Below are 24,544 nucleotides of genomic sequence, written 5' to 3' on the forward strand. Positions count from 1 at the left end.
AGTCAGTGAGCTTTGAATACATATAGTTAAACTTAAAAAAAAATGAAAATTAGTGAAATATCAATTTACGCTACAAAATTTGACTCGGCATGGGTCAAAGAAAGAAACTATTATAAAACTTGTAGTCTTACCACGATATATCTAAGTGGCTACAAAAGCATGTCGTCAAGGGTAAAACAAAAGTTTTTAAAGTTATATTGTCACCCCATATAAAACAACATCATTTGTTTTAATTGACAAGTAAAGAAATAGTACCACATAAAATAGAACAATCAGATACCCCTCAACAATAACTAGTCTCCCAAATACACAACAAAAAGAGATGAGTTGGGACCATTTCTCAATTAGTGTGTTATCTTTGCACTGGGGTCATCTAATTTTCTCTGTATCGTTCCAATTATATCGGATGTCCCCTGACGGATGGGTGAGTTGGGACAAGTGGCTAGCCAAAACATTGAACCTAAAAAAAAAAACTTCTAATATAAATGTAAAGCTCACACTATAGTTTTGAAATAAAACATTTCATATAGTATAGTTCTCTATAATGGCCTCCAATACTCTCCATTTCCATAGCCAAGAAAATCAAGAAATCATAGTAGTTGTTGTCCCTTTTCCAGCACAAGGCCATCTAAATCAACTTCTACAACTATGTAAACTCATTGCATCACACAACATACAAGTCCATTATGTTACAACCATGACGCACATTAATCAAGCTAAATCAAGAGTTCATGATCCATATTCATTCATCAACAACAACAACATCCATTTTCATGAACTCTCAACACCATTCTTCAACTCCCCTCCTTCCAACCCGAATTCCACGATCAAATTCCCAAGCCATCTCCAACCCTCGTTTGAGTCATCTTCTCATCTACGTAAACCTTTGTCCAAACTCCTAGCTGTCCTCTCGTCTAAAGCAAAGAGGATTGTCATCATACATGACTCATTAATGGGATATGTAGTTCAAGATTTTGTCTACTTGCCTAATGCTGAGGCTTATGCTTTCCATAGTGTGTCAGCATTCACATTGTTCTTGTTCATATGGGAGAATATGGGAAGGCCTTTTGATATTGATGCAAATTTTCTAAAAGATGTTCCATCACTTGAAGATTGTTTTAGTCCTGAATTTGAGAAATTCATTAAATTACAACATGATTATATGAAGTTCAATTCAGGGAGGATTTACAACACATGTAGAGTTATAGAAGGTCCTTTTCTTGATTTGTTGTCAAAGGAACAAATAAGTAATAACAAGAAGCAATGGGCCCTTGGACCATTCAATCCTGTTTTAGTACAACAATATGGGACCAAAAGTTGTCACAAGCAACATGAATGTCTAATTTGGCTCGATGAACACGAGCCAAACTCCGTTGTATTCGTGTCATTTGGGACCACGACTTCATTTTCTGACGAACAAATCAAGGAGATTGCAATTGGATTGGAGAGGAGCGAGGTGAAGTTCGTTTGGGTGCTGAGGGACGCGGATAAAGGGAATGTTTTCTCGAAGGATCATCAATCAAGAAAGATTGAATTGCCAAAAGGGTTCGAGGAGAGAGTTAAAGATAAAGGGATTGTGTTGAGAGATTGGGCACCTCAGTTGGAAATCTTGGCACATTCTTCTGTTGGTGGTTTCATGAGTCATTGTGGATGGAATTCGTGCATGGAGAGCATTTCCATGGGGGTGCCAATAGCCGCGTGGCCAATGCATTCGGATCAACCCCGAAACACCGTATTGGTCACGAAGATTTTAAAAGTTGGCTTAGTTGTTAAGGAGTGGACACGTAGGCACGAGGTGGTGACACGTGGCATGGTGCAAGCAGCAGTTGAAAAATTAATGGCGTCTAAAGAAGGAGAAGAAATGAGGAATAGAGCAATGGATTTGAGTGGAGCTCTTAAGAATTCAGTAGCAGAAAGTGGCATTAAGAATATGGAGTTGGATTCATTCATTTCTCACATAACAAGGCAAATTTGATCAACCCTAGATCAATCAGCTATGTTGGTTGGATTCTTCAAAAATGTCGACTGAAAACATGTCAGATCTTCTAAAATTAGTGCATAAGGATCTGACATAGGTGTGACGACATTTTTGCAAAGTTCGAGCAACATAGGATCAAGGATCAATGTATGTACCATCTCCATTCAATGGTTGTCATTGTGCCACAAGTGCCTTAATTTATATATATTTAGTAGTGCATGTTTTAAATAACTAATCTCAATTGTTATAGGCGCTTACGTGTAGTTGATATCTTTTAGATGATCTGATTGTGTAATTTTGTATTGTCATTTATATAACGTAAACTCGTCTAAAATCAACGGTCAAGATCTTTCCATGTGTCATCATACTCAGAGAAGTGACATTATGGTCCCATAAGTTGGATAAGAAGTTTCACAGGTTTTGGATAATTATTTTATATCAATGATTGATTATGCAAATGGATTCATATAAATTAATTAGTTTATGAGAGCAACTGGCTTGAACTAATTAAATAGATTCATGGACTGTATATTTTTATGATCAAATTCATGTTTTTACCTATTCAAGAAAAGGACATCCTCAGCAAGATTTCCAACTTGTCCTATGTACATTGTCTCCACTTACAGGCTACAACATCCCATTCTACTAAGTCAGCAAAGCATCGAATTCAAAATTTTGAGTTAATGAGTTCTGAATTTTAGTAAAGACAGTTTATTAGGTTCTAAATAAAGTACATATATATAAAGTGAATTTCTTCACACAAATACGATATTTAAGAAAGAAAGAAAACAATGAATAAATGAACGAACTAATCAGTAGCAATTTGAAACAAGATCATGAAGTAGTTGTAGTGATTGTTCAAACTTCAAGCTTTAAGGTCATTTAAGGCGTTGACTTGAGCCCTGTCCAAACTCCAAAGGACTTATAATTGTCAAGCTAGGGCTCGAGCCAACGTCTTAAATCCTTTTAACATTACCAAGATCCACTTTTATGACCTCCCAAGTAGTCCTGATTTTACCTCAGGCAAAATCCCGGTGATCTGGAATGCTTGTATGCTTCTTCGCGAGTCCATTGCAAACAACTGAGGAATGTGAATCTACAAACAAAATCTTTTATCATAAAATAGTACCATGTTGTAGGTTATAAAGAAACATCAAAATATAACAAATGCAGACAATTGAGGAATGTGAACAACAGCATTTTATGAGAAAAGGTAGGTACATAATTAAGATTCAATAATTCATGCATGACTCCAAAACTCTGATACAATACTTCTGACCACACACTTCTCTTTCATCACCATGAACTTTGTGGTCCTTATGCCTTTTAAAAAGTTGAAAGGTAAATAACCAGATTCAATAATCCAAACGTGTTTAATGAAGCCTACCCTCCTCTCACCTTCACACATTTTCCAAGGTTTAAACTTGCTATTCTATCCTCTTCCTACATATAAACATACACACTCGCACGCTCACACATGATTCAAGTAACTCAAAAGCAGTAGTGAGTTGGATTGAATCTTCTATAACTTGGGCAAAGGTAACGACTTTCTTATGGATCATGAAGTAGTTATAGTCATGGTTCCATTTCCAATTCAAGGCCATCTCAATCAACTTCTTCAACTAGCCTGTTTACTCTCCTCATCATATGATCTTCCTGTCTATTATGTTGGCTTAGCCACACATAACCAACAAGCTCAGGTTCGAGCCAACGCCTTAAATCCTTTAGACATAGCCAAAATCCACTTTCATGACATTCCAACTCCTGAAATTTGCCTCACCTCCCCCTGACTTTAATGCCTTAAGCAAATTCCCATTACATCATCAGCCATTATGGGATGTAACTTTGCTTCTTCGCGAGCCCATTGCTTCCTTTTTACGTGATATCTCCTCAAAATCAAGACGACTCATTGTTGTTCATGACTTTTTTATGTCATATAGTGTTCAGGATGTTTCTCCCTTGCTCAATGCTGAATCCTATATATTTAATTGCATTTCAGCTTTCACTTTGTACTGTTCTTCATGCTTATTTAGTGGAATGTCTGTCCAACTTGGAGAAGAATTGCTTAAAAAGCTACCGTCCCTTGAAGGAGCGATGCCTGATGAAGTCAAGAACTTTATAGCTCTTCAGAGTCCATATATGGCATTTAGAACAGGTGATATCCATAATACAAGTAAAGTAATTGAAGGCGAGTTTCTTGATTTGCTGGCACAAGTAGAAAGTAAACAACAATGGGCAATTGGACCAATTCTGCCTATTAAACTCAATCATATCTCGAATAGGAACAATATATGTTTGGAATGGCTGAACAAACAACCTCCGAGATCAGTTCTTTATATATCATTTGGAACATCAACTACATTTTCCGATAGAGAAGTCATGGAGCTCGCGATGGGATTAGAACAAAGCAAACAGAAGTTCATATGGGTGTTGAGAGAAGCCAATAGAGTAGATATATTTACTGGGGAATCTAGAAAACGTGTGTTTCCTGAAGGATTTGAGGAAAGAGTAAAAGGGGTCAGGTTACTGGTGAGAGAATGGGCGCCACAACCCGAAATCGTGGCTCATTCGTCCACAGGCGGGTTCATGAGTCATTGCGGATGGAATTCTTGCATAGAGAGCATTACTATGGAGGTGCCTATAACTGCTTGACCTATGCACTCTGATCAACCGAGAAATAGTTTCTTGGTGACGGAAATATTGAAAATAGGCTTGTTTGTGAGGGAGTGGGAGAAACGTGAGGAGCTAGTAAGTGCATCCATTATTGAGAATGTAGTGAGGAAGTTGATGGCATCTGAAGAAGGTGATGCAATTAGGAAAAGATCAGAAGAATTGGGAGAAGCTGTAAGGCGTTCCACAGAAAAAGGGGGTGCTTCTCGAATGGAGTTGGATTCTTTTATCACGCATATCACAAGATAAGAGTAGCTTTTATGGCTATCACTTATCAGTGAGATTATTGTTTCTATTTCTCTCTAAATGATCTTGTTTACATTTCTCAGTTGTTTGCAAATGCTCAATTGGATGAACTAGATGACCTACATTAGACTGTTTTATGACAAAAGATTTAGTTCATAGACTCCTATGTTCATCAAAAGGTTTATTATGAAACAGATTTGATATTTGTCTTGGATCATTTGGTCTTAAATTCGTCGTAACATTAGCAATCATGTCAAGTATTGATAGATCACAGAGTTATCCGGTAGCTTTGTTGGTGTGAGGTGGCAGTTGCCCCGTGGAATTAGTCAAGATGCATGTAAGGTGGGAGCGGATTGTCATGTTTTATGTCCATGCTAGTAGTTGTAGTATTGCTCATTTAGTTTTGTGTCCTCCGATTTATGTTATTATTTGTTATTTCTTATACTTCGACTATCATATTATTTTGTAGTTATTGCCCTATTACTATTTGTTGTTGTTTTTACTATCTGCTACTTCTTGTACTTTGGACTGCTTTGGACTATTTTTCCCTTGAGTTGAGGGTCTATCAGAAACAGTTTCTCTATTTCCCAAGGTAGGGTAAGGTCTGCATACACTCTACCCTCCTCAGAGCTCACTTGTGGGATTACACTGGGTATGTTGTTGTTGTTGTACTTTCTTTGATCAGTTAAAAGAATTCCTTAACAAACCAAGTTGTTTAGTATTGTGTTGATTCATTATGAATTGGCTAGTTCTATGTTAGTTCAATCCTACCACAACCTTCTTCTTTTTATCTGATTTGGGACCGGGAATGTGAGTAAGCTCACACAAGCGGTGAGGATTCGTATAGTTAACTTTAACTTATTTGAGACTGTGACCTAGTTGTTGTACTAAAACAAACTTGGGTATAGAAAGTATGTACAAGGTTTTATGACAACCTGTATCATCCATGCTAATAGCATAATGTAAGTGCAAAACTCAACTCCTTGTTCAACTTACTGGAGTTTCCTCCCTCAAAAAGTTCAAAGCTATTGCAATTAAAAATTTCCTTCTATTCCTTCTAACAGCTGTAAAAATTGAACAATGATCCTCGCTATTACAGGCAACGGGAAATCGCCTATAGGTACAAGGGAAAAAAGAAAATGGACCAATTAAAGTTTGATCCAGACCTGTTAGACGACTAGCTAACTATCACCAGAACGTCATGCCAGCTTGCTGTAATCACTTGCCTGACACGTGATGCAGAGTCAATGAATCATGGTATAAGACCTTTTTGGTTGGTGGATGTTTCTCCCTCGACTAAATTCCCGAATCAAGACAATCTTCAATACAACTTTCATGGCTGAAAATCGCTAGTTCTTGCACACACCTAAGTCAGAAGATGAAACCTTACCTATTGTCGAGTCATTTAAGAATTCTTAGCTGGAGGTTATCAATATTGCAGTGAAGAGGCATAAGAGAGCATATATCAAACTCAAAGATCAACAGTAGTGTGGGAATAAGCAATAAGACATGACAATGAGTGGAGAATCTAGAAACTTACAAGGAAAGATGAGAGTTGAAACCTCTCAACGTCATCCTTTGTGGGCATAACTGATGCGAATATTTCTTCCATCCAATAACTAAGAAACATAAAAAACAAAAACCGTAAGACAACAACAAGGAAAGACAGTCCAAAGCAGTCCAGAAAAAGAAGTAGCGGATGTACAAGAAACAACAGATAATAACAAAAACAGTAGATAGTAACAAAACAGAAACTACAACAAACAATATGATAGTCCAGGAAACAAGAACTGTAAGAAAAATATAAGAATATAGGGAGCATTTATACCACTAATACACTTACTTGACCGTCCATTTCCTTCAAGGCCTTGCTAGCTGCAGTTTCAGAAGTGAACTTCACGAACCCATATCCTTTGGATTTTCCACTTTTATGATCACATATTACTTTCACTGAAAATTAATAAGCTTATAAAACCATCTAAAAGCAAGTCGCAAGAACAAAGAGAAGTACTGTAATCCATACATTACCTTCAATTGTTTCACCATGTTGCTCAAAAGCTTGTTTAAGAATAGGTTCATTGGTATCATAACAAAGCCCTGAAAGAAACAGATTTCGTGTGAACAACAAAATACCCAGTATAGTCCCACATGTGGGGTCTGAGGGGGGGGGGGGGGGGGGGGCACAGACCTTACCCCTACCTTTGTGTGGTAGAGAGGAGATTTCGCGTTAACAAGTATCCAAATTTATCATCCTTTGCATTGTCCTTCAGTTTTTAGATATGACAACAGGTGTTCATCTGGATTTGAGCTTAAAATGCAATCGCAGTTTTTTCAGGCTTTAGGTTCCCTATGTACTCTAGTGCAAACATGTTACCGCTAATCCATCATCAGCTCTTAATTCCGGTGCTGCTTTTGCTCAATTAACAAGATAAAACTGTCATCCAAAGAGCACTCTCCGCCATTCCACACACCCAACCAAAACAACCTCCCCTGGAAGCAAATTATGTCTGTCGTCTAAGTGACCAGAAAAAGAACCTAACTTTAACACAACACCTCGGTTTTGGTTCAACAGCAAAGGTAGTACGCTGCTGGATGTGTGGTAGCTGCATGTCACAACTCACAAGTTTGAAACCTAGTTGTGTAACCAAGTTTGATTTTGAAGTGGAGAAAGGCAGAGGAATGAACCCCATTGTCTCCGCATCTCAAAACTGAAACAGAGGATTTCTTGAAACTGCCGGAAATACTCTTTTACCTCTCACAGACTCCCACATTAAAATTTGTAAGAATGAAAAATCATTTATATGGAAAGATCAGATATTTTCAAGAATGAAACTACTACATCAACATCAAGGAAGAAATCAACTAAGCACAGAGAGACACGAGAAGAAATCTTTAGCTTCACGTGCATCAGGGTAGTCAAAAGGACTCATCCAAGCTAAAATACTTAGCAAGAGACAGGAAAATCTCTGCACTGACAACATACATTATCACGGTGCTTCAAACTCCACAAAACAGAGTTAATTATCGATATCAACTTTCATTTTACATCCCACATCTCTGTCCCACAGAAATACTGCTGAACTATAGCTCATCCAACTATTCAAAAGAATCTTCTCTGGAAATGCTATTTTATCCCTAAGGTGTAAATATGACTATCTAAACACGTAACAACACTTCTATCTAAACACATAACTGCTTGTACATAAATTCAGCTCCCCCAGTGCATAAAAGCTACTTAAATCCAGCTAACCAAGCGGGATCCAACTTTACTTAGCAGTCTTAATCTTCCAAGAAACTCTAAAACAGAATCCTAGACAAAAAAATTTAACATTGCTAGAAAGAAACATACCCAAATAGAGCTATGCCAGAGCCCCAACTAGAACTGTTCAATTGCTATGCCAATATGACTAAAAATTTGAACTTTTTTTTTTTCATGAAAAGGTAATACATAACATTTAAGCTGAATTTAGGAATACAAAACTAAACATAACCATATAGTTTCAAAACTATACGCCCATACCATATACCCCTTCATTCTTAACTAGAGCTCTCGGTTTCGACCTGGTATGAACTCCCAGAATTAGTGGGACCCCAATACAGGTACCGAACACCGGGCGAGAAACCCCAAAAAACTATATGCTAATCATGATACACAAGTAAAGAAACAGAATCGTAGTATCACTACAGACCTCCAATGAACAATTTGCTGCAAGAATGGCGAGAAGTGACAAATCTAGCAAGTGGGGTTTGATAATTTAGGAAGAATTCATTGAAACGTTGCATTGAAAGCCACTACAGAGAAGAAAAAAAATCTTTTTTTTTTGCTTGTGTTCTTGAATTGTTGAAGATTTTCTTCAGGTGTTCAAAATAAGTGTGTTCTTCTATTTTTTTGGGTTTTTCGGGTCAATGAATTGGGCCTTTAAAATTGGATCTGAAGAGATCCATTGTGTCATTTTGTAGGTCCATTAATAAGCCCATGGGAACATTTATAATTTGTGAGTAAAAATATGAGCAACTTCTAAAAATAACTACAATTTGGGCTTAATTAGAGATTTATAGTTAAAGTTTGCTTAATTACGATTCATAACATGTTAGAAGAGCGAGAGAGGCGAGCGGGATTGGAAGGGGTAGGAGAGAAGTGAGTGAGATTGGATAAGAGAGAGGATGAATACATGTATGTGTTGTATTGGATTGTATCACAAATACAATTGTTTTGTATCAATCAATACAACTTATGTATTAAGTCTCTATTAATGTATTTGAGTGGATCTGCAACTAGTTATAGATTTGTATCAATGCTTTAATTGTATTTTGTCCTTGTTATACATTTGTATTGATCATGTGTTGTATACTATTTTAGAATACGGTTGATACAATATTGTATCAATATAGTATCTCTTCCTCGTTCAAGCATACTGAGAATCTGAGTATAAAATTGAAGAGAAACAAGAGAGGTCTCCATCATCTCTAGCCTGATTTGTATCAATAATATCTCATTTGAACACTTGGTCTTTTGTTGCTTATTGAATTTCAATTCAAGCAAGAGATAGAGAAGGATGCGACGAGAAAGGCAGAGAAGGGAGCCAGGGAAGAGAGAGATGGGTGAGGAGAGAGTCAAGGAGAGATTGTGAGAGAGAAGAAATTAGCTATAAAACTCTAAGTTTAGCTATGTAATTTAATTCTTTTAAATTATAGTTGTGTTTATTAAATACATAACACATATTTGTCTGACCGTGTAATTTTTCCAAAAAAAAAAACCAAGGATACTTTATTTGGATGTCGTTATTTAACATTTACTAATTTTTAAATTTTTTTTGTACATCTACCCACTTTAATATTCGATATTCAATATTTATTAACATGACTAATTCAAAATCGCATCACACTGGAAGTTTCAATTTTTTAGCCTTTTCCTAGAAGCTCTAGACTAATTTGTCCTAGTTGAAACTTTCCTTTTGTATTTGTTTCCATTGAAATATTATTCTCCCAACTTTAAAGGCATTTATTAGATAATATATGGATATTTTGAACAATACGTGAAGAAATGCAATACTTCAATTGTTCCATGATTGAAATTTGGCTATTCTTGACTTAAAGAATTGAATGTTACCAAAATACCTAATTCTATTTGCTTCATCATGACTTTGCTTCTATAGAATACTATTCAAGGTGATAATTAATGTGTCTTATGCAATTTATGCAATTAATTAGGAGACGGTCATTGAAATTGACTCATCAGAAGCGTTTTCGATGAAAATAACATATTTTCGATGATATTTTAAAGGAAACATTTTAAAATTTGTTTTATTTACCAGTGAAAACTTTAAAGAAGGAGGCTTATCCCTTAATGAGCCTATCGTTGTTTTATCGCCTAGAGATTAATAGTATGATGGTGGATATGATTCTTTTATTTCTATTTAGAGGTTTCGAGATAAAGTTAGAGAAATGAAAAAATTCTGATAGATAATACATTTTTCTTTTAATAAATTTTACGTAATATAAATTTAAATCAATCAAAGTTTCAAAATAAATATTGAATATCGAATTGAAAAATATTTTGTGTGTTTTTTTAAGAGCAATGGGTGAGTAGTTTCATCACATGTAAATATGCCAAGCCATCATGTGACTTTTTGTCACCCAATGGTCCAACTTCAAGAAATAGACTTTGTCACTGTCATAAGATTAAAGTTAACAAAAAAGAAATATATATTTTTTATTTAAAAAGGGGTGGAGGTGGGGAAGGGGTGGCAGGGAAGGGGGGGGGGGGGGACACACTAAATAGGCAATTTGTTTCAAGGATTTGAGCTTTAAGAATGAAGCCGTTTTTGATAGATAGTAATATTTTACCTTTTAAAGTGAGATTTTTTAATAAATCCTTGAGCCAAGTGTGTTTTCAAAAGTGAATCAAGTTTAGAAAAAAAAATGGGTGTACACGCCAATGTGTTTCTTTTTTAGGGATAGAGAGATCATTTCTAAAAAATCTCGACTCAAGAAAAAATATTTTATGAAAATAAAATATAACATTTCGTAAAATATTTCAGGAATTTGCGTATAAATTACACCAATCCTAATAATGCATAATACTTGAATTTCTTAAAAACTTTGTTATATATTATATATATTAGATCTTTTAAAAGATATGTACCTTAAAGAAATTTGCTATGAGTGAGATAATAATTTTAAAGCGTTCAAACAACAGAATTAATAATAATTATTTTTTGGTTTTTTTCTTATTGAACTCTGCATAAACATTACAGAAGTGAACACTATATTAGTTACACATAGATTTCATACTAATTATGTCAAAATTTAATATAGAAAATTGTATAGCAAGTATAATGCTGTAATATTTTTATTTAAAAAAAAACACCATTATCACCTCAAACCAAATATTATTATCCTGTTCATTTTTAATTAAAGATTTCGAGCTTCAACTTTTGGGAATGAAAACCAGTTCTATTGGAAGAAACTGTCTTTCAAAATGATTCTTACAATACACAATTTAAATTTGATCAGACTCTTAATAAATATCGAATATGAAAAAAGAATTAAAAAAAATAAAAAATCGAAGTGTATACTCCAACGGCTCTTTCTATAGATTGCTTCTTACTGAGGTTTGCTGACAAAATCTGACACCTTTTTTAGTTTTTTTTTATTCGTTCTGAAAGCACTTATATAAAAAGAAATAAAAAAATTATTGTTCATTTATAATTTTAGCAGTTATAAATTAATTGAAAACATTTATTGCATTATGCATCCATTAGTTAATTATTTTTCTTTATTTTTTTTTTAAATCAGGGGTAGGGGAAGGTGATTACCACGTGGGAAATCAAATTCTTATCAACAAGGTCGGGGTAACCAATCAACTAAGCTACTAAGATTCCCTATTAATTTTACATTAACATTATCATCTTGTAAGTTTTTTTTTTAATTTAATGTTAGGTATTCATATGTGAGCTCGATTAATTTGAATTTATATATTGCTCTACAGAGCTTATATTTAGAGACGATGCTTTCAATAATAACGAAGAATTTCAGCTATTCAATCACAATCTACGTCGATCTTCTAGTATTTTTACACTATAAAAATTAATTTTCTTCAAACTCAAATTTTCTAATTATATTTATAAAATAAAGGAATTTTATTCATCCTACTATGCTATTTATACTCATCAATGAACCATTCATAAATTAAAATACGGACTAATTAAATAAATTGATAGTTGATTTATTTTTTGCCTAAAATTAGATAGAGGCAACGGCTTATGCTATAAAAAAATTCAACATCAATGTCCCAATTGCCTATTTCTACCGTCTCAAAATATTTGTTATGTTTTGCTTTTTGATAATTAAATTATTAATATTTTAATATATATTTTTTTTTGTCATACTAGTATGGGAGGAATCTTTTATTTATAATATTTTTTCCAATTTTTAATTTTTACATTTTAAATTTTATAATAAAAAATTAATTTAATTTTAAATAGTAATTCAATTAATGCTCAAAAAGAATGTGATAAATTTTGAGGACGAAGGAAATACTATCTCCGTCTACTTTCAATTGTCATGTTTTTCTTTTTTATAGTCAAATTATAAGCACTTTGACTAATATTTTAGGATATATTTTTTCATCATATTGATATGCAAAATTATAATTTATAATACTTTTCGTATAGTTTTTGAATCACTAAATTTTTATTTAAAATAGCAAACTAATATAATTTAATTTCTCTTTAAAAATTAGTCAAACTGATTTTGAAAGAGTAGTATTTTACTTTTTTTTTAGTGGGAGGTGTAATTGGAGTAAAAACACAAGTTTGACTAATTTAATTCTATCTCTTCATTTAATTCTATTGACTTAATTTTTTTTATCATCACTCTATTTTATTTTGTTTCCCCTTTTATAATAACAAGTTTGACAAACTCAATTTCTATCTCTTCATTTAATTCCAGTTGACTTTGATTTACCTAGTGAGCTACATATTTATTGTGGAGGCAAAGCTATGACGTTTTTTTGTTTTATTTTGACTTTTTCTAATTTCATACTTAAATTCGATATTCATATTTTACATTTATATATTATATATATAATGCTTGCAGATTATAATAAAAAATCTTACCGTAATTTTCTATTTACATATTTCTCAATAGTTTTTGGTATATCTAGAAAAAAGTCTGATACACTTTTTTTACGAATAAAAAGAGATATATAGGATAAATGAATTTGTATATTTCAATTCATATGGTATAAAGCTCGTTAAAAAAAAGTGTCTTACCTCTTTAAATTTTGTTTCTTCAAAGTCTTCTATTTCCATTTTTCTAAACATTGAAAATAAAACTATGTTCTTCATTAAATGGTTTTCATGATTGTGACATATTAAAGGCTATTATATTAGATCTAAGTATTGGGTCTTATTAATGTAGTTAGTTCAATTTTCGTTGATTCTTCAATATCAGTTGATTCGGACCTTCATTTAGTTTCATCCATTAAGGAAATTCATATTCAAAATACTTGCAAATTTATTTAATATTTATATACTGAGAAAAAAATATTAAATAATTCTCTTCATTTGATTATGTTGACAGGGTTATCAAGGGATAGAGTAAGAATTTGTGTTTTATCAATCTAATAAATATATGATTAAATATATAACGTATATCGTTACGTCTAATTAATATATATTTTCACTCTAATTTATGAATTTAACTATGATAAATTAGCGTAGATAAGTGTAATTATTGGGCTGATGAGCAAGTTACACAACTAAGATGTGATTTTGTGGTTATTGAAATGAGTCAAAACTTCATATATTCCAACGCCCAATAATTTCTTCATATATTATCTACATTTTGACGAATGAAAAGTTATTCAAAACAAGCACTATTGAGAAAGTAATGGACATTTGATAAAAAATAATTAAAATGTCAAATGACTGCAAATTTTATCTGAATATATTTTTATAAAAAAAACCATAAATTTTACCTAAATCTTGATTAATCGAAATTTTAATACAAATATAATGAAATGTTTTCTAAAAAAGGATGCCTAAGATGGCTTCATGTGACTATGGAGCTTTTGTCAGTTTTTATTTTTTGATCAGAGATTAAAGTACAGAAGAAGAAAACAAAAAAAAAAAAAATACTAAATAAGAGAGAAAAAATGATTGATTGGTTGGGACTTGTGAATTGAGATTTTATTTAGAATTATAGATAAGTTGTAAAATAATTGTGATGCGAGTATCTATCTACATTGATAATGTTGCCAAAATATAATTAATTTATAGTACTTGGTATATTCCCTATTTTTAAAGGTGTTAGTTTTTCAACTTGTTCATATTCAGCCTTTCTGACTGACTGTTAAAGTGGGAAAAAAATTGTGTATATAATTTATATTCGAGATAATTTCACAAATAAAATTTTAAAAAAGCATTCATGTGAAGACCGTTTTTAATAAATTCTTCTTCGGTCTAACTTTTGCTATAATTAACCTATTACGCTTCTTTACTAATGCATTCTTGCACCTTCTTTTTACATGTCTGAACTATTTGTTTTCCTCATTTTGTCTTCTAAGGGGTCATTTCCACCTAGCACGTATAATTTCATTCTTTATTATATCTTTCTTAGTATTGTTACACATTTCTCTTAACATTATCATCTCCATCACATTCATCTTCTGAACGTGGACATATAATTATGTATAATAACATTAACTAATATATATACACGTACATATATATTAGTTAATTTTGAATGTCATACATACAAATAATATTGGAGAAATTTTTCCATTTCTCTTCTAATAATGGATATTTTAAAACTCTATATTACTTTTAGGTGTAAAATAATTATAATAAAATAAATAAATTTATATGTCTCATGGGAACCAGTATCTTAGGTGGAGTTTCAGTCTGTCAAGCCACACGTGATTGTCATGTGCGAAGAATAATAAACTCTTTTTCAATATTTTTTTACAAAAAATAATAATTCAGTTGATTCTTTTATCCAAAAAGAGAGAATTCTGTGTGTATGATCTATCACTATCCTAAATACCTTTTTTACATTTTTTATTGTATTTTTAAAAATCTAAGAAAATCACCTAACAAGTTGAAAAAAAATTAATTCCTTTTTTCTTTAAGAAATGAAAGTGTCTTTAACAAGAAACACTCATTAGTTACTCACACCTCATTTAAATATGACTCGGATAAAGTTGAAAAATACTCTCTTTGTTTTATATTACATGACTTATGTAGACCTGACACGCCTTTAAGTAAATTTTAATTAACGTTGTATTTTACTAAATTAATTTGAATAATGTTTGGAAATTTTAAATTTGACTACTTTTAAATTACTATTATTTTATGTAGTTGTTTGATACTAAAAATAATAATAGGTACACGAGGTTTAAAAAAAATCTCAATTTATTAAAATGAATAAGTAAAATAAATCTATTTTTGATATAGGGGTTGAATAAAATAAAATGAAGAAAGTTAGTAATTAAGGTAACCGAACAAATAAAGAAGTAAGAGAAAGGAAAATTACATAAATACATCACTTAAGATATAATAATCTCTAAAAAAAATTCTCATTTAAAAAAATTATAAAAATTTCCTCTCGGATACATCTTCATCATGTCTCAGATACATTCATTCTCTCTCAGATACATCCCTCACATTAAGTAATGTATCATTTGCAATGTATCAGATAACCAAGGAATGTATTTGAGAGCAATGAAAATTTCAGAATTTTTGTAATTGAGGAAACTTCCGGGATACTCCCTCTATTTCATATTAACTGAATTTGTTAGACAACACGTATTAAAAAAAACTTTAAAGGACATAATTTCCACTATTTGCCCTTTGTGAAATATAAATATAATTTTGTAAGTAGTGTAATTTATCTCCTAAAAATATATAAAACTTCAATAAATATAAGGGAAAATATGAATAAAATCTCAATCATCCATCTTAAACTTTGAAACAATTCAATTATTTTGAATAATAAAAAAAACCTAAAAACTCATTTAATATGAAATAGAGAGCGTAAGATAATTAATCCCTAATATATGAGATTTCTTTACTTTATTAAAAAAAAAAAAGAGATTAAATATTATGTGGGAAAATGTGACAATTGACAAATACACAAAAAGCCTCCAAAGTTGGCTTTTCAAGACCTTGATTAGTGCATTGTTTATTTATATTGAAGGAATACATGAACTTCTTTTTAAAAAATCAATTAAATTCACTTCTATTTCTTTTTGGAATATATTATTGAGTGTTAAGAAAAAATTGTATTTTAAAATGTGTATTGTTATTAAAAAATTGCTAGAAGGTGTAATATCTTTGGAAATTATAAAACGTAAGTAAATGAATCAGTTCATAAGTTTACTGGGCTATCAAAGGGGGTTGGTAGTGGCACCGGATCTCGGGGCGTAGCTAGATAAGTTCAATGGGTAGAAATTTTATTTTAGCAAAAGCATGATTTTTATATTGTTAATTTTTTTTATGTGTAATGTACATTCTTGTATTATATAAGTAACAAAAAATATCTACTATAAAAATGTATGTATTTACTTTTTCATTTTTATATGTATTTACTTTTTCATATCTAAGAGCCAGAATCCTCCTCCATTTTTATATGTATTTACTTTTTCATATTTAAAACTCACTTAGTGTGAATTCTGGTTCCATCACTAATATTGGCTCAATTTTTTTTAGGAGTTTCAATAATAGGGTGTTTTAAATTTTGAGTAAATTTTAGATTTAGCAAACATAAAAATCATATTTGTATGTTATAGCTATAGTTTGCATAATTGCGCTTCATAACAAATTTTATGTTTGCTATGACTATTAATCTGTATATTTCGGTATACATATACATAAAAATCTATATTTTTATATTTCGGTATACTTATTCATAAAAATCTATATATGTATATGTAACTGTATTTTTGTATATATTTTTTTTTGTTGTGATTTTCAGTCGTATATGTATATGTGTATTATATGTATTTAAATATAAATTTGTATATGTATATGTAACTGTATTTTTGTATACAGATAGATTTGTATACAAATTACTCTCTCGCTTTATACAAACACAAATTATACATTGTATTTTGTATAATCTGTGTTTGTATAAAGTGAGAAAGAAAGAAAGAAAGGCAACAGAGAACTGGGCAGGGGAAGATTTGTATTGTATAATTATAAGTGTATAGGACGAAGAGATATGTATTTGTATATGTATATACAGTTTTCTCTCACTTTATACAAACACAAACACAATTTATACATTTGTGTTTGAATAAGGTGAGAGAGGTGAGGTAGAGTTGCGAGCGAGATTTCTGGGGAGACAGGCGAGTGGCAAACTGTTTGCTACAGATTAGAATTAAATGAAACTATGGTTATATTATTAATTTGGATTAATAGTTGCTATTTTATACAATTTTTCCCTTTAATTTTTGTCCCTCAAATCGGATGATAAAAATGTGTTCTTTAATCCACTAGAACTTATGAACTTGTCTTTCGTAGTGCTATGGTTGAGCTTAAAAATGTGTGTATCATGCGTATAAATCTCTTCAATTCCCTTTTTTCCTTTTGATTATGATTCATCCAACATGTAATAGGTATTTCTTCTTCGGAAGCTCGTCAGTCTAGGAATTCACTAGTTTTTCTCTTTGATCCACCTATTGTCGATTTATTCTTCGTCATGAATATCATACTTGAATTATACCGTTGAAAATGAAAGTACCTTTAATAAGATATTTTTACTTTCCAAAGTGATACTTTTCTTATTTGAACCTAAATTTAATTCGGGCATCCATTTGAGAACCTTTTTTATAAATTTTTTAAAAACATTCATCAGAACGCCAAAACAGAAAGAGTTATGAACAATTTATTAAATATGACTTGGATGAAAGTTGAAATACTTCTTTTTGTTTTATATTACTAACGTACGTTGACCCTAACACATCCTTTAAATTTGTTCAACTAGACTTATGTTTTACTAAATTAATCTAATAAACATATTTGGAACTCTAAATCTAATTACTATTACTTTATATAGTTATTTAATATATCGAGTACTATGAAGAAAAAAAAGTAAGAAAATTCTTAACAAATAAAATAAAATATTTATTTTTGATTTAAAGATCAAATAAAATTAAACAAGAAAGTAAGTAATTAAAATAACAATACAAATAAAGAAGTAAAAATTGGTTCAAGTATAATGTGGGAAAAGGTAACAAACAAATACACAAAAAATCCTCCAAAGTTAGCTTTTCAAGACCTTGATTAGTGCACTATTTATTTCTTTTAATTATAGTCTCTCTTTTTGAGTTTTTCTTTTAATCACACCAGTAGATTTTAGTATTTTTTTGCTTCTTTGGTGACTCGAATTAGAGGAGTTCTTACCGTTTGAATCATTCCCTTTTATCAACACTTTTTTAGTAGATAGCCCTCCCCTCCCTCCCTCCCTCATGATTATATAATCAATCATTCAATGATATAGTTGACAAATTATAAACTAAATTTTCACCCCTCCATCTCAAACTATCTATGACAATTTTAAAAAATAATTATCTTAAATTATTTGTTATTTTAGAAGTTTAAGATAAAATTAATAATTTTTTCTTATTTTATTTAGCACTAGCTTCTCTTAAAGACTCTAAATATCTCAATAAAATAAATATTTAATTAAAAAATATATCTCAAGACATAAATAATAATAAGATAATCAACAGATAAATCCCCTCAAAAACATTTTTATTACAAAGTTTGCGATAAATTTCACGCTGACTTTACTTACAAAATGAATTTCTAATTAATAAAAAGAATTCATGATTTCATCCTCTTTTTGTTAGTATATCCCAATGTCAACATACATTTTTAAATTTTCATTACTCAAACTGCACTCTTCATTCATCATACAATAAACTTTTGACTAAATAATTCAAAATATTTGTAGACTATTTTTTGAATGTATACATGAACTTCCAATAAAAAATCACTTCTAATTCTCTTTTTAGAATATAGTTTGAGTGTTAAAAAGAAAATTTCATATTTTAAAATGTGTATTTTTTTACTATCAAATTTCTAGAACGTGTAGTTTTTTTATTTTTATGTATATATATATATATATATATATATATGTTAGATGTTGAACCTTTTTTCGTTTCTTCATGTGTTTACTTCTTATTTTGAACCCCTTAGTATAAATTTTGGCTTCCCCACTATAATTGGCTCAAAAAAATTATGAGTCTCATTTTGGGATGATTTTTAATTTTTTTTCCCTCAAATTGATGGTCTCTAAGTTTTTGTTGTTACTGCTTATTTAATGAAAATTTTACTGTCAAGAGTACTTTTAATTATGACTTAATTTAGCAAGATAAATCATTTTAGGAAATATTTGTCCTGGGGTATAAGTTCAGTTTTATCTAATTTGCAAGGTAAATTCTTGCCCTTAATATTAAGAAAAATAAAAATTTGTAAGGCAATTTTTTTTTTGCTAGGCATAGGTTATGCTCTTTAAAACATAATTTTGATTTAGAATTTATACATAAACAATTAATAATTTATCACTTAATTTCTAATTTATTTTTTTAACTCCTTTTAATACTATATAGTTATGTATCGTATATATCATATCCAAATTAATAATAGAAAATTTTAAAAATATTTTATACTTTCAAAAAAATTAATTTAAGGAGAAAATAAAAATATTAAATTAATTGTATTAATTGATGAGTAATTTGGAACATATACTTTTTTTTAGTAATAGGAAGGATTACAACTTTTCTATTTGTGGCTAAAGTTTAAGAATTCATTTTACTCTCTCTCCTCTCTTTTATTTTAGAAAAATGGATGTATATTACTTTTATCATGTTAAGAAAATAACCTTTTAACTATTTTATTTTTAATATTGATCATTTATTTTTAAAATTTAATATTAAATATTGATTAATATAACAATGTAAAATAATTATATCTATTATTACTATTTTTAATGGAAATATCAAATTTAAATATGACAAATAAAAATAAACTAACGTATTTAGAAAAATGTTGCTTTACCATTCCCAAAAGTAGTTCAAGTAATTCTAATTAGTGCTACTTTTTACAATATCAAACCTTTTTCTCCATTTCATCCCTTTTTAGACTTTGTTGATTTAAATTTCATACTAATAATTTGTGATCCTCATGACAATATTTTGTTATTATAAAATATGTATTCATTTATTTAAATATATATATTTGGATAGTTCTCCCCCAAATTAGGAAGAATTTTTTATTTTATTCTTTCATAAACTTCAACTTCAAGTTAACTTTGCTTATGGAGCTGTCTTCATCAGCCAATTCCCTTGTGTGTTGATAGTCTTTGAGTTTGATATTTTACATCATTATATTATAATATTTTTTAAAATGTCTGATATTAATTAATTTGATTTTGACTAATATTAAATTCATCAAGGAAAAAAAACATTGTCTACTAATATATTTTTCATACATATAATTCAAATTCAAATTATCTAATTAAGAATAAAAAAATTTATTCACCTCATTTTATACACAGAGGCAGAGGCACATGTAAGTCAGGGCATCCAATTGGACACAGTAGACACTCTTCATCGGAAAAAAAAATCATACATACAAGTAAAATGATACAGTTAGTGATTAGATAACATACTTTAGACACTCTTGACATAATATGTTGTTGTAGCTCAATGATTTTGCACCCTCTTAATGAATTTCTGACATCAAATATAAAAATAAGTCAATCTCAAATTTTATTTCGAAATTATTATACCAAAATAAGCTAATCCTCGCGTATTCGAATCTCACTAGCATCCGACCATTTTAGTAAAAGAAATACTTCAAAATTTATTAATATCTCAAATCAAATATAAAATTAAGTCAATCTCAAATTTTATTTCGAAATTATTATACAAACTTTTTACAGTTTTTAAGCCAGTGAAAAATACACACAAAGATGACTTGATTCCTTAGCCTCTTCCCCTCCTCCCCCTACGCCCCCTCCCCCCCCTTCCCCAAAATCCAACACCCTACTACCCTTGAAGAATCTCTCTTTTTGAGGTTTTGTCAAGCCTTCAACCCCAGAAAAAACTTGCCATCAAGCAAAACTATATTGACAAACACAAAAAAAAGTTCTCTTCTTGAAAGTGTTCATTCTTGAAAATACCAAAAAAAAAAAAAAACCCATCTTGCTCATTCAGTCTTCTTCTTCAACCTGAGAAAAAACTTCTCTTTGAGCAAACCACAAACACCCTTTTTCTTATTTCAAACATATAGTACATAAAAAGTTTCTCTTCTTTGTTGTTTTCATTTTGTGCTAATTTAGTGCATACCACAATATAGTATATTGAAAAAAGTTTTCTTCTTTGGTCTCTTCATTCTTTGAACAAAAAAAGCTCTTGTCTTTCCCCTTCTTCTTCAAAAACACCCTTTTCTTCTTTCAAACATATATATTACATAAAAAAGTTCTCTTCTTTGGTGTTTTCATTCTTGAAAAAATAAATTAAAAAAAGCTCTTGTGTTTTACCTTTTTCTTCTTTCAAACATGTATGCATAGAAAGTTCTCTTCTTTGGTGTTTTCAATCTTGAATTTTTTTTTAAAAAGCTCTTGTCTTTCCCCTTCTTTTTATTAAATTCAAACACCCTTTTCTTCTTTCAAACATATAACATAAAAAGTTTTCTTCTTTGGTCTTGAAAAAACAAAAAAAAGTTGTTGTCTTTTTATTTTAGTGTATAGTATGTGCAAGAAAATGATGCATTATAAGAGATATCAGCACTGGAATAGGAAAGGGGATGTTTTTGTGGTTTGTGTAGATGAAGAAACTACCCCTATTGGTTTAGTGTGTGGAAACTCTGGTTACAATCACAAAAGAACTAAACCAAAACTTTTTTACCTCCTTTTTCTTTGTTTAATCTCTTTTAGCTTTTTTCTAGCTCCACAATTGTTCACTTCTCATCATAATTTTTCTCTCTTGTGTAAGCTGCTCTCTATTTTTCTTATCTTTTTGGTTTTTGGGGTTTCAAATTTTTCTGATTTTGTTCTGTTTTGCATGTGTGCAGATTCATTTAGTTCTGAAGAAGGAGGACTTATTTCTAAATCAGATTTTAATGTTTGTTCCTCTGTCTCTAATGGTTAGTTCTAATTATTTTACTTGTTACTTATTTTTATGTTCTGTTGAAAATGATCCTATATCCATCTATGGTGACATATTGGGGTGGGGTGGGGTGGGGGATGAAGTCTATTTTTGGATTTTATCTTGTATTATGATCATGTGATGGTTGTGGAATAATATATGGATAGACACTTTAACTTGGTCACAATTGACAACTAAACACTCCGAATTTGAGTATGCAAATCTAGACACCGACAAGCTAGAGTGTTCAGTTGTCAGTTGAGACCAAGTTGAAGTGCCTATCTCTCAAAGTTGGAGTGCTTACTTGCCAATTAAGGCCAAATTTGAGTGTCCGCGTATGTATTATGGCATAAATGTTTGTAGTAGGGGCTGATTGAGTTTCTTGTGTTGGTATGATAGACTTTTGCTTGTTAAGGTTTTTGGTTTTAGTGTAACAGTAAAATATGTCAACATGGTTCTTTATCTTCCCAATTTTTGATAGATCCTTTGGTTGAATTGCAGGGTCAATTTGCTGTGAAAGAAGCAGTATCCGCTCCGATGTATGCGTGATGAAAGGCGATGTTAGGACAGATTCTGCTTCCTCTAGAATTACCCTCTACAGAAACAATGGTCATGAGAATGGTGAGGTGCTTCGGCATGAGAAGATTAGGCCATATACTCGGAAATGGGAAAAAAATGTGATGGACACCGTCGATGAGTTAGACCTTGTTGTGAAGGGAGAGCATTCCAGGATTCATCAAAAGTGTGATGTTAAACATGATGTGCCGGCTGTGTTTTTCTCTACTGGAGGTTACACCGGTAATCTTTACCATGAGTTTAATGACGGACTTTTGCCCCTTTACATCACTTCTCAGCAGTTCAACAAGAAGGTTGTGTTTGTAATCCTTGAGTACCATGCATGGTGGATAATGAAGTACGAGAACGTCCTGTCTCACCTCACCGAGTATCCTATTATAGATTTTAGTGGAGATAAGAGAACTCATTGCTTCCCTGAAGCCATAGTTGGTTTAAGAATCCATGATGAGCTAACTGTTAATTCTTCATTGATGGGAAATGATAAGACCATTAGAGACTTTAGAGACCTTCTAGACCTAGCTTATTTGCCTCGGATTAGAAGTTTGATCCAAGATGAGGAACGTGATGCTCGGATGAATATGGAAAAACATGTTTCGTTACCCTCATCCGAGACAAAGATGGATGGAAAACAGGAATTGAAGAAACCTAAAGTGGTTATAATAGCTAGAAATGATTCTAGAGCTATAATGAACGAAGATTCTTTGGTTAAACTGATCAAAGATGTTGGATTTCACGTGGAAGTTTTGAGGCCACAACGAACAACAGAGCTTGCAAGTATCTACCAAGTCCTTAATTCAAGTGATGTTATGATAGGAGTTCATGGTGCTGCCATGACACATTTCCTCTTCATGAGGCCTGGTTCTGTTTTCATCCAAATCATTCCACTTGGAACAGATTGGGCAGCAGGTACTTATTACGGAGAACCAGCAGTGAAACTAGGCCTCAAGTACATTGGATACAAAATTCTTCCTAAAGAGAGCTCATTGTATGACGAATATGACAAGAATGATCCCGTCCTGACTGACCCTAACAGCGTGAACGATAGAGGATGGGAATTCACGAAAAAGATCTACCTTGATCGACAAAATGTTAGGTTGAATCTTGGAAGGTTCCGTAAAAGATTGCTTCGAGCCTATTATCATTCTGTGGCCAATGAAAGCTTACGTTTTCGTCATCAAAGTCAGTAAACTTTTACCTTATTGTGGTTCATTAAACATACATATTTAGTCCCAATTGTGAAAGTTCTTAGAGTTGTACATCATGATTCAGAATAAATGAAATGAACATTAATTCCTGTATAGATTTGTTGAAATGCCTTTTGTGTACATTGCATATACTTTTTTGCCAATTTTGCTGGCATGGCATTTATGTCCTTGAGCATGTTCACTGCCTTTTTCTTGTGTAACCATCCTGTATTCGAAACTCACTGGCCAACTTATCTTGATTCATTGGTTTACTATCCGGGATTTACCCCGTATAAGGTTCTATACCATATGAAATGACAACTCAGGACACGAAGTATCTTGTTATCTAGGCTCCAATGAAGGGCCGCAGCTATGGGGGTCTAGATGTCTAGCATAAACAGTCTTATCTTGACATAAGCATCAATAGTTTATTCCGCGACTCAAACTCTCTACCCATGATTATGTCTACTAAATCACAGCAAGAATCCCACACATCTAGGATCTGCCCTTTTGACTTGTCCATATGCATATGATTGGTTTTCTGTACTCATTAGATCATCTTTTTGCAACATGTTAACAAGTTATTATATTAATTTTCTCTGCAAAATACTAGTCCTAGCTAGGTCTAATTTAGTTAATTATATACTGTCTAATACATAAGTAGCTTAATTAATGATACTTAGCTTAGTCCATCTTCACTTCACTTCTGATTTTCATTTGTTTTGTTAG

The 24,544-nt window shown here is 31.2% G+C and overlaps 3 protein-coding genes, 1 non-coding gene and 1 pseudogene across 5 annotated transcripts; 3 read left to right on the forward strand and 2 right to left on the reverse strand.

The window, feature by feature from the left end:
- Positions 1–322: 322 nt before the first annotated feature.
- On the reverse strand, positions 323–422 carry LOC125819184 (U6 spliceosomal RNA). The gene has a single exon (XR_007442442.1). It is a non-coding gene; the product is annotated as a U6 spliceosomal RNA (small nuclear RNA).
- A 122-nt stretch (positions 423–544) lies between these two features.
- Positions 545–2,213, forward strand: LOC125818673 (zeatin O-glucosyltransferase-like). The gene has a single exon (XM_049498184.1). The coding sequence runs from the start codon at positions 545–547 to the stop codon at positions 1,973–1,975; it is 1,431 nt and encodes a 476-aa protein (XP_049354141.1). The 3' UTR covers positions 1,976–2,213.
- Positions 2,214–3,225: 1,012 nt separating this feature from the next.
- Positions 3,226–4,897, forward strand: LOC125818686 (zeatin O-glucosyltransferase-like; annotated as a pseudogene).
- A 73-nt stretch (positions 4,898–4,970) lies between these two features.
- Positions 4,971–8,738, reverse strand: LOC125818695 (glycine-rich RNA-binding protein 4, mitochondrial). 2 transcript variants are annotated; one of them, XM_049498206.1, is made up of 5 exons: positions 8,584–8,724; positions 6,923–6,991; positions 6,738–6,844; positions 6,457–6,513; positions 4,971–6,260 (listed from the first exon to the last, which is right to left on the reverse strand). In XM_049498206.1, the coding sequence occupies exons 1-4, from the start codon at positions 8,675–8,677 to the stop codon at positions 6,466–6,468; spliced, it is 318 nt and encodes a 105-aa protein (XP_049354163.1). In that variant the 5' UTR covers positions 8,678–8,724; the 3' UTR covers positions 4,971–6,260; positions 6,457–6,465. The 2 variants fall into 2 exon arrangements, with proteins under 2 accessions (XP_049354163.1, XP_049354162.1); XM_049498205.1 differs by lacking the exon at positions 4,971–6,260 and having other exon boundaries at positions 6,435–6,513; positions 8,584–8,738.
- Positions 8,739–21,468: 12,730 nt separating this feature from the next.
- On the forward strand, positions 21,469–23,926 carry LOC125818683 (xylan glycosyltransferase MUCI21-like). Its single transcript, XM_049498197.1, has 3 exons — positions 21,469–21,897; positions 21,982–22,053; positions 22,557–23,926. The coding sequence occupies exons 1-3, from the start codon at positions 21,660–21,662 to the stop codon at positions 23,816–23,818; spliced, it is 1,572 nt and encodes a 523-aa protein (XP_049354154.1). The 5' UTR covers positions 21,469–21,659; the 3' UTR covers positions 23,819–23,926.
- The last annotated feature ends 618 nt before the right edge of the window (positions 23,927–24,544 follow it).

This window comes from Solanum verrucosum, unplaced genomic scaffold (assembly GCF_900185275.1).
Source record: "Solanum verrucosum unplaced genomic scaffold, falcon-dt-bn FXZP01000252.1, whole genome shotgun sequence".
In the NCBI taxonomy this organism is placed as follows: Eukaryota; Viridiplantae; Streptophyta; class Magnoliopsida; order Solanales; family Solanaceae; genus Solanum; species Solanum verrucosum.